At 42.2% G+C, this 10,676-nt stretch overlaps 1 protein-coding gene across 2 annotated transcripts; it reads right to left on the minus strand.

Annotated features, from left to right (window-relative positions):
- Positions 1-171: 171 nt before the first annotated feature.
- LOC133131707 (tetraspanin-3-like) lies at positions 172-10,056 on the minus strand. 2 transcript variants are annotated; one of them, XM_061247122.1, is made up of 8 exons: positions 9,835-10,056; positions 6,102-6,293; positions 5,570-5,644; positions 4,833-4,934; positions 3,353-3,505; positions 1,715-1,798; positions 1,307-1,438; positions 172-1,261 (listed from the first exon to the last, which is right to left on the minus strand). In XM_061247122.1, the coding sequence occupies exons 1-7, from the start codon at positions 9,895-9,897 to the stop codon at positions 1,346-1,348; spliced, it is 762 nt and encodes a 253-aa protein (XP_061103106.1). In that variant the 5' UTR covers positions 9,898-10,056; the 3' UTR covers positions 172-1,261; positions 1,307-1,345. The 2 variants fall into 2 exon arrangements, with proteins under 2 accessions (XP_061103106.1, XP_061103105.1); XM_061247121.1 differs by having other exon boundaries at positions 172-1,438.
- Positions 10,057-10,676: the final 620 nt, after the last annotated feature.

The following is a 10,676-nucleotide window of genomic DNA, read 5'->3' on the forward strand; positions in this document are numbered from 1 at the left end:
GTTTGATACCAACACTGACCAGGCTAGAGCCCAGTGCGGAAGGATCTATGCGCAAGTTTCTTCATGGGTGAGATCGTGTGAGATTTGGTGACGTAGGTTTCTAACTATGCACATTTACCAAGATAAAGGTTTAGATGCACAGCCAAACTAAGGACAGAGCAAATAAACAACTTTGTTGTTCGGAATTTACAGATTTATTTCAATGAAAGGTTTTAGATTTCAACCATATTTACACGGATTTCAGTTTTACATCATGTGATGTTCATATCAACAGCTACATACATCCCCAAATCAACTTTTAAATCTATGTCTTAACGGCACACTTGACTGGTGACACAAAACACAGAGAAAAGGGGAAGAGGGGAAGAAAAAAACATTTGTGTACAGAACATGTACTGCGTATAGATTATTCCAGAAAGCAGAGTACTACCCTGTCATTTGGGCTACTTGAACCACTGGTCAAGCAAGAATGTGGTGCTTCAGGTTCTAAGTGTGACTAGACCTGATGTTACAACCGTTTTGAAAAAATGAAATAAAAACTGGGGTCCTGGGTACACTAGTGGTACTCCTACACCTGACAGGAAAGGGCAGAAAATCCACCGAAATAAAAATGCAGCCGCACCGGGAGACTTCTTAACCCTTGTGTGTTATCACATATTTATAAAATATTTCCAAAGCCCTACACATAGTGCAAACTGACAGAGGAAAAAATACATTCCGTACACTCGTTCTGCACAGCCGTCCGCCATTTTATCTCAAGAAGCCCCCAGCCTCCTAGTGTTCATCTTCTTGTGCCCAACTAAAGGACAAAAAAAAGCTATATTACAGAAAAGAGCAAATATTTTCATAGGTTCCACAAAAACAAAAAACATTAATAACTACAAGCCAATTTAGGTGTTGGCTAATAGGATTTCAGATGACTTTGTAATAAAAAAAGGTTTAAATTAAAATACCAAATCTAAAAAGCATGGAAAATAAATAGTTTAGTTACCGCTTTACCCATCACCAGTGGAGACTAAAAGCAGTCCTGAATTGTGCAAGGCGTGCTTCAGCTTATTAAAGGAAAAGAAAGCCAGCGTGGGCCCGCCCCATAAGCCCTCCCCGTACACACTGAATCCTGCGCCCTGCTGTGTGTGGGTGGGTGTTTGTCTTTCTGTGTCTACATATTTGTGTGTATATGTTTGTACTGTGTTTGTGTGCATGAGCAGGTGTGTGTGTGTGTGTGTGTGTGTGTGATTGTGTGTGTGGGTGTATGTAGTGCGTGTGTGTGTGTGTGTGTGTATGTAATCTCTGTGTGTGTGTGTGTGTGTGTGTGTGTGTGTGTGTGTGTGTGTGTGAATGCTCTTTATGCGTAGGTTCCCCCAGTGACGAGCAGCTCGTATGCAGGGTCTCGGGTCCTTCGGCAAAGCACCACGCAGGCACAGAGCATCCCCAGCATCTGCAGACAGGGGGCGATAGAGAGACAGACAGTCAGAGACAGTGTGAGAGTCACAGACTGGAGAAAAGATATGGACCTAGCACCTGTGCTTTGTCAAACATCGGAAGTCAAGTTACAGGTGCCGCGATATTGTATTGTGGGTCAGTAAAAACCACTATACATATGCAAAATTTTCCACTTCATAGACGCCATATCCTTGTACTAATACCTTATTGGGGAAGAATGTCATAAGTGATAACAATTTCCGGTACTGCTGTGTTCATTTAATTTCCTTACCTGTATCGCAGCGAATGTCAATGCGGCCCAAATAACATACATCATGATTTCCTTCAGCTTCTTCACGACGAGAGCTTCACAGCCCTTTAAACAAAGAACAGCGAGTGTGATAATTAACCAATGCTTTAGCTCCATTTCCCACACTACCAACTGGTAAAGGATAACTCATTGCTTAAAAAATACCATAAGTATGGATTTTAATATATTTCATGCATTTTCAAGTGAGTGTGAGCACTTGAGTGAGCAAAAAATGGACAATACATGCTAACACAACACCATGGCCATACAGTGATACTGAATCACCCAGGTCTCCTGGAACAAAAGGACCAGGGGGCAGACACTGTTCTCTATACCTCCAATCTGAACACAGGGGCACGGAGGCCCTCCGATAGGCTTCAAGTCTTTGTGCTAAGCTAACACATTATGCTAACATGGAAACCGAGCCAGTGAATGCACAAAAATGAAAATCAAATCGAACATCTCGTCGAAGTCGAAGAAAGGTATATTTCCCTTTAAGGCCAGTGGATGAGTCCACACCAACTATAACAACAGCGAGAGTGACAAACGATATCATAGGGATCCCTTTCAGGACGATTTCCTCCAGCTGCACGCCTATCAAAATCCAACCCAGGGCGTCACATTCCAAAATGGCAGATGACATAGGCAAGAGACTACTCACAGAACATTATCGTTCAGCACATCGCTATTGCTAGTGTTATAGCTATTCTTGATCAGGCCTTACAAGGCCTCCAGGACGTGTGTTCTCATAGGACTGGACAGGTGGGTGGGTGAGCAAACATTTTGTAAAGGTGCCGTGTGTGTGTGTGTGTGTGTGTGTGTGTGTGTGTGTGTGTGCGCGCGGCACAAAGAAAGGAATGCTAATCTCCCTGTTGCCACGGCAGCAGCAGGGAAGGCTAACGGCCTTCAGAATGTTTATCAGCGGTTGTAATTAGCGGACTGAAGGAAAAGGTTTTTTCCGCGGTAACTGTTCTTTTGTTGTTTCTTCCTCATCTGAGGGGCAAACCTATGGTTATATGTACAATGACGACTTGATTTATGTCACTGTGGAATTCCAACAGAATGTCTCCCGCAAAGCAGAACATGATAATACAACTCAATCCTTTACTGTAACATAAATAAAACCACACCCGCTTCATGATAGAACGTTTTAGATATTATATTATTATGTTTTTTCAGCTTCATTGGACAGTATAAAGTATAGAGAGACAGGAAGAATGGGAGCGAGAGAGAGGGGAAGACATGCGACAAATGTCAGACGGTTGGATTCGAACCGCCGACGTCGCGGCTCACAATGAGCATGCGGTCAGTGCTCTACAGGCTGCGCCACCGAGACATCCAGAACGACAGTTTTAATGTTTTGTCCTGTGTGACTATTACCATGAATTCACAAGATTAAATTCCCAGCTTCTTTTACTTGTGTAAAACGCAGGACTCTTATCAACCCCTTAGGGTTTCCTTTACTCTCCCGCAATTGTCCTTCATCTTAAGTATGATGTTATCATTTTATGTTCTTACATGCCTTTTTATTTTTGCGCATAAATCAAAACGGAAAAAATGGAACTGAAATTCACACGACTGACTGGGCAGTTCAGGCAGACAGCGACAGGAATGACTCGCCTCTGGGTAGAGGTCAGCGGGATGGTCGAGCGAGCCGGTGCAGTTGCCGATGTTGGGCTTGCAGCAGCTCAGCGGGACGCTGTTGGTTCGGGTCTCGTTGAACCAGCGAGTTTTCTTCCAGTCGTAGTAGTTGCGAATCCCACAACAGTGAAGCTGCAAGGGGGGTGTGGGAGAGACATTATAAGAGCTGAAACCAACCAGAAAAAACATGCAGCCATAGACACTATTTCATAACCAACACGGATGTATTTGCCCCGTCCTGATTTCCTCTATTGTTGCATATTTCTCGTTGAGTCCTATTACATCAGATGTGAAGCAGAAACAGCATTTCATCCTCAGACCATCATAGCAACAGTCTAACTTGGTGGAGGTAGGGTGATGCCGTGGTGTTAGTTTGCTGCCTTTGGACCTGGACGGCTTTTTTACATGGGCGATAGTGGCGTTTCTTAAGTTTTTCCGATGAATAAATTAAATTATCATTTATAAGTAATAATTGAATGAGCCTCAAAAAGGAAACCAGACTGTTTACCATGCAGACACAGGCTCAGCAAGGATTGACAAAAAGACAGTGTTTGCCCCATCATCGTGTTGCCTCTGCACAATGCTGTCACATCAGTAAAATACTCCCAAACTACTGGGGTGAAATAGCATTGTATAAACCTTAGGGTTTCCGTGTATAATCATGTTTGGTGTTGTTGGAATGCTGATGGCATGGGAAACAGGCCGGTACCATTGCTGGTGTGGTACAGTGGGCGGAATAATACCAGTCTGTGAGTAAGCAGCAAGCTGTACTACAAGGCTTAACTAGGTTTGTTCAACATACAGAGATAACACCAGCAGGATTTAATGATTTGTTGTTTTTCTGTGAACCTTGGGAATGTAGGGGGAAACTTGGAATGGTTTTGGAAGACTGACTGATACAACCTTCTGCACATCATTTGCCTATGGCTATTAATTTCCCACATTGTGCACCATTGTACATTACTTAATTGAACATCCTGTATAATAAATTATTCACTATGCATCCTCTCTGACTCACACCACAGCGCATCTGGCAGTTAGAGAACTAACAAACACACTGAACTTATCCGAACCCTGCAGTTCACTGGAAGAAGAGGTCCATCTCTCACCGAAAACAAATAATGCATTGTTTGGAAGAGTTAATGCAGTGGTAACCTGAGGAACCCACCCTACAGGTAGGACAAAGCTAACTGTGGTCTTTAATTCAGAGTCAAATTGCATAGTCTAGGTTCTAAGTCTAACCTGCAATATTTGGGTTATAGGGCCTAGCCTGTGCTCAGTTACTCAGAAGCCTGATTATGCCTTTACTTATAAAAACATGAAATTTGAACCATGAATATTTTCAAACTTTATGATTTGAACAGTGAGAATAATAATATGTGAAGTTTTTCAGCACACAAGTGGAATGAAAATGTTGTGAAGTGAATGAATGAGCCCCCTGACCCGCTCCCTCACGCACCTGTCTCTGCACATAGTCGATGGCTCGGCTGGGAGCGTCTGTGTTTGTGCCGTTGTACTCATTGTACACCTTCTGTATGGAGCGGTCCACCTCGTCTTCAACCTGAACAACAAGCAGCCTCTCAGCGTCAGCGAGGAACTTCTCACAACCACATTTTAAAAAGCCTCTCACTCTGCTCGGTTGGGTGGATTTGCACAAACACCGAGAATAAAACGACGTTGCCCTAGCATTAATTTCAGCACGCATTTTGACCTGGAAGGCAAAATGTAGGATGTGGTGACAAACTCAAAGCCCACTCCTATTTTGCATACATGATGCAACTTACAAGTTAAACTGCTAGTGTATGTACACTAGGGTGGAATCCGGTGCTAACAAACCAGTCTGGCAACAGACGATCCATGCCCATGATTTGAGGGAATTTCTCACTTCTGTATTTCAGCATTCTGAGGACATTGACCTCAGAGTAACGCACAGTTTTACATATCAGAAGCCTTCACAGAAACTTGCGTCAAACAAAGGACTAAAAGATTAGAGACAGTATCTCCACAGTCTGTTTCACAATATAGGCTAATACTTTTGAAAGCATTCAGTTCATAAGTTTGCTTATCCTTCATATCATGCACATCATATCATAGCCGTCTTGTTAACGCAGGTTTCTAATACGGCATAGAGATCGTTTGCATTCTACCATGAGGCTTTGCCCTTTTCCAATATTTACAGAATGAACCGGAACTCACCTTTGCTCTGTAAATATACCCCAGCACCACCACCACTACTTCAGTGACGAACACCAGCATAAGAATGACAACAAACTGCAGAACAAATAAAGAAGAAAGAAATGAGTGAATTCATAAAAGATTACAGTATACGGAGTGACAGCACTGCCGTGAGAAGAACTGTCTTTCCTGAGCAACGCTGTGCATCCACTGCAATCACTTCATTTCCCATGACTTTACAATGATAAATCCAAGTGGAAAACAGACCGAAGTCATTTCATTACTGCAACAGCCAAACCAGTGAAAGAGGCCTAATCGGAAGATGAAGGAAGTATGAGCGATACACCAGTTACTTTCAATATATTTTCTGTGATCCAGGCGCATAATTAGAATTGCTCTTAGCAGGAAACAGTCAGCAATGACCTTCGATGTGGGATTGACTGTATACGCTAGCAGCACTTCCAACTTCATTACACTTAACAGGAAATTACATTAAGCCATTAAGTTGTGTATAGAGAAGTTAACCTTCAGGCTACAGGACTGGCAGACTCACCGTAGCCAGGCCACAGCGACTCTCTCGTATCGTGGCGCAGCAGCCAATCAGACCGATGATAAACAGGAGGGTTCCCACGGCGATGATGACCACAGCGGGGATCAGCGTGTACACGTCCTCAAAGAAGTGGTCGTAGTCATCGTACGTGATGAACACGTAGGCCCCCACGTAACACAAGATGCCAGCCGCGGCCTGCAAGGAGGAGGGAGAGAGAGGGAGAGGGAGAGAGAGAGCATTACATTATAGTTATTTAGCTGACACTTTGATCCAAAGCGACTGTTGATTAGACAAAGCAGGGGACAAACCCCCCCGCCCTGGGAGCAATGTGTGGTTAAGGGCCTTGCTCAAGGGCCCAACAGCTGCATCGTGGCTACACCCAGGGCTTGAACCTACAACTTTTCGGGTCCCAGTCATGTACCTTAGCCATGAGGCTACAGGCTGCCCAATTCATATCCACCTGTACTAGTTTAAGAAAGCTATACCCACACCCACAATCTCTACGGATTCCTGCCGGCAACTTCGTAACCTCATTAAGGTTAATTAGTGCACTGACTGAACCATTAGCAAAGGGCTTTTTTTCTTTGTAATGTATTCCAGAGCTTATTTTATGCAAGATTATGCTACTGAAACATATCTGCTCCACAGCAAATGGACACCCCCTCTCTTACCAGTACTTCCTCTTTCAACGTAAATAACAGCGTTCTTAAAATTGAGCGAATCGAGCTGACACACTGAATAGCATCCTTCAAACGTTTGTTAAATATGAGAAAATGGAAATACCCTTGAATTTCGTCAATTCTTCTGAAATTTACAATGGTGTGTCAAAGTGTCCCTGAGTAAGTCACCTAACCCCCAACAGCTCCTGACGAGCTGGTTGGTGCATGCGCAAAGCATCAACTTTTCACTGTGTTACGCTAACCTGTGTTGTTTATGAAGAAATGGTAATCGATTAGGCTAGTCTTTTTTAGGCAGCCGGTAGCAGTGGTGCAAGACACAAATGTTGCCCATTTCATCTGATGGCTATTCTATCCTTGTGGGAGACCTGAGACAAAAGGGCACAACATGTTTGGGGGTATCGCATTGGGTGTCATTTATTATGACTGCTGATGAATCTGTTAAGCCGTAGTAATGCAAAATTATTTTTCCACTGCTAACTACCCTAATCTAATTTCTGAGAGTAGTTGAATACACTACATAGCTGTCAGGGGGAGAATTTAAATTAGCGTGTGTAAACAAACTGTAAACCCAGAACATGCAGTTACTTGGTTGACAAGCAAACAAGGTTGTGTCAACGAGCAAAGAGGCCAATGTATACAAAAACAGCTATCAACACCTAACCATCCGTCTCTGACCAGAGGCTGTCTCTATTCTTTACCGAGGACAGACTTGTCTTCAGAGCCATAGCATCACAGACTTTAAAAAAAGTTTTGCTCAATATCAACTTGGTAAATGGTTGGCATTTATATAGCGCCTTTATCCAAAGCTGCTTCTCATTCACCCATTCATACACACACACCAATGGTGATTGGCTGCTATGCAAGGCACCGACCAGCTCGTCAGGAGCATTTGGGGGTGAGGTGTCTTGCTCAGGGACACTTCGACACAGCCCGGCGGGGGATCGAACCGGCAACCCTCCGACTGCTCTTACTGCCTGAGCCATGTCGCCCCATGTCGACTTAATTTGTATCTGTTCTTTTTGCCAAATGTAAATACAAGTTCCGTGCTAAAGTGACATTTGTACCATTCACACAAATTCTAAAACATAACAGTTAGGTAGAAAACACAGACCTAAATCTTAATTGAAAGGTCTAGAAAAATATAAATAAAATAAATGCATGGATAAAAGGCAAAATATTCAGGTGAAGTAAAAAAAGAATTGTACTTTGCTGCTCTGGGGGGTGGGGAATTGGAGGTGTATTCCGTCAAACCTTAGTTAAAATATCAGAAAGTGGAAATACCCTTGGCAAAAAAGTGTACTCTGCCCATTAGCACCAATTTTGACCTGTACTGTAGAAGAAATGGAAATCAGTTTTTTTTTGGCAGCTGGTCGCAGTGGTGCTAGACACAAATGGGCCCAATTTCCAAAAAAAAAAAAAAAAAAAAAAGGCCAGAAAATCTTTAGGGGGTTTCCCATTCAAACCACCTAATTTGGGGGGAGTTAGGCTATGCTTACAACATCACTGATGTTCACTTTGACAAAGGTTTCTCACAAATAAGGCAAGACCTTAAAACACAGAAGGCAAGGGATACTGGAGTAAGCTACCTCAATCAACAGCTTTACACAATCTGCTAAAGGAAAATCTATTATCAATAATTCTACAGCATTGACAGCAAGGGATATAACCAACTGTCCTCAAACCAGAGTTAAAAGCTGGTAGCCTAGCTGTACAACTGTAGCCTAGCCTTTACAGATATTTGCATAAAAGCAAATATCTGATACTGGCTCTAACCTACTTGTATGCATTTCCTTTGACACTTTATAAACAAAGTCGTTGTGTTTCATGTTAAATATGTATTGTAACTAAATTTTGAATTTACTTTTGCTATGTGCCTTTAAAATGTGCCCTTTCTATTGCATTTTTTTTTATGTTGTTCCATTTTCAAATAATGACTCAAATAATTAGATTATTATTATTAGGAGATTTCATGATTTTTTCTGTGCATTTGAACTGGTCATTGCAACCAATATTTTTGGTCGGTTGAAATCGTTGTTTTGTGGCGTGATACGACACAAATTACACCAACATAACAACAAAGCATCATTCGTAACATTTTATATATAATTCACAATGACAAAACAGATGCAATGTAATTTAAGCTAAGTTGAACCCATAGCTACAAAACATCGCTTGTCTATGTTTTGCAATGCCGATGTTGCTAGTCTAGCCTATACGGTCTATGAGCCTAGCAAGCTAAATTGCAATTCAGCTAACGTTAACCTTAGCTAATTCTAGCTAAGTTAAATAATGCATGGTGACCCGTTAGGTAAAAGCTAGGAGTTGTTGGCCAAAATAAACCTATAATAAAAAAAACAGCACAACGTGTGTGTAATCATTGTCTTGTTGGGAATTTTCACTTGCTAAATACATTACGTGGGTGCAAAGCAATCTTGTAAATTAGCTAATACAACCGCGATTCAAACCACTTCTGTACAGTCTTTCTGAAGTCGCTAATGTTGTTAGGCTCAATGTAGGCTCAATGAAAAATGCAAACTAACGTATGGGAGAACTGTCTATTCCAAAGCTATCTGAAAAATCTAAGCAGGTAGTACATAGCTAGATAGATGCTTTAAATATTACTATCCAGCTGGTATCCTCGTTTCCTTCTTTATTGCAGTCCAGCTGCGTATCAGCTGTCGAGAAGAAATTCGAAACGTGTCGCAGTACAAGTTCAGCTGTCATGGGATAGCATGCAGTCTGCTAAACCCAATCACTTGACGCTCAAACAATAACGTTGCTTTTGCGCTTCTAATCCACAGCTGACGACAGCTAACTAACGTTAGATATGGCTCTCTAAGTTATTTCCAGGTATTTACTTTTAGTACTAAAATCTATTGCATTTCGCCCCCTCATCTGCGCACACCGCTGCCTCTGCTCATAGATCCAATTGCAGTTAGCTTACTCGTAGCTAGCTAACGTTAGGCCCCAACCGTAGCTAGCTAGCTAGCTAGCTATACATACTGCGTATTGACATTCCAGACAGCATTACACCAGGCCCTGTATTTTTCACTTACCCAGAAAATTAGATTAAGGAAGACCAACACCGTCTTCGACGAGGTTATGCCACATTGCCCCATGTTTGCAGTTGGAAGTATGCTATTTGTGCGGTTTTCAATGCAACTATAATCATAAAATGGCTGTCAGTTCCTCCCGTTTGGCTGCCACGGTCACTTGTCTGCTTCCCTGGATCATCGGTGCACCACAACAGCAACAAGCCTGCTGGATGTGGTCATGTGACTAGATGAGCTCATCTCCGCAAACGCACTCTCCTACCGTCTGGGGGAATTAATTTACAGTAGGCTACACCATTAACCGATGTAGTATGAGTAATAGCCTACATATTGCTGTTCGTCAACATATTCCCGTTAAAATTCTGGGGACAGTGACATAATTTTGGTTGCCTCGGCTCTGTAATTTGAATTTGAAAAACAAGAAATATACGGTTAAAGTACAGAGTGTCAGCTTTAATTTGAGGGCATTTACACCCATATCAAGTGATCAGTGAAGGCATCCTTTTTATACATCCTCCCCATATTTTAGATTAGCAAAAGCAATTGGATTTATTAACATAGCATTAAATAAAGTCATTGTTCATTTTATTTTGTTGCAAATCCGTTGCATTTAATGACTGCTGGAGCAGATCTGAGCAGATAAGAAGCTTCTGTATACTTAAGAATGAATTCTGCTGCTGATATCAGCAATTACATCATCAATAAAGTCAAGTGAACCAGTACCTACCTGTGGCAGTCATACATGGCCAAACCAGAACACTCTTCACACATGAGAGGGGTGCTTTAGTTTTTTGGCAGTTCCTTTCAGCTGCCACACTTTGGTCTTATCTGCCCACAAAACCAGT

This window comes from Conger conger, chromosome 6 (assembly GCF_963514075.1).
Source record: "Conger conger chromosome 6, fConCon1.1, whole genome shotgun sequence".
Classification (NCBI taxonomy): domain Eukaryota; kingdom Metazoa; phylum Chordata; class Actinopteri; order Anguilliformes; family Congridae; genus Conger; species Conger conger.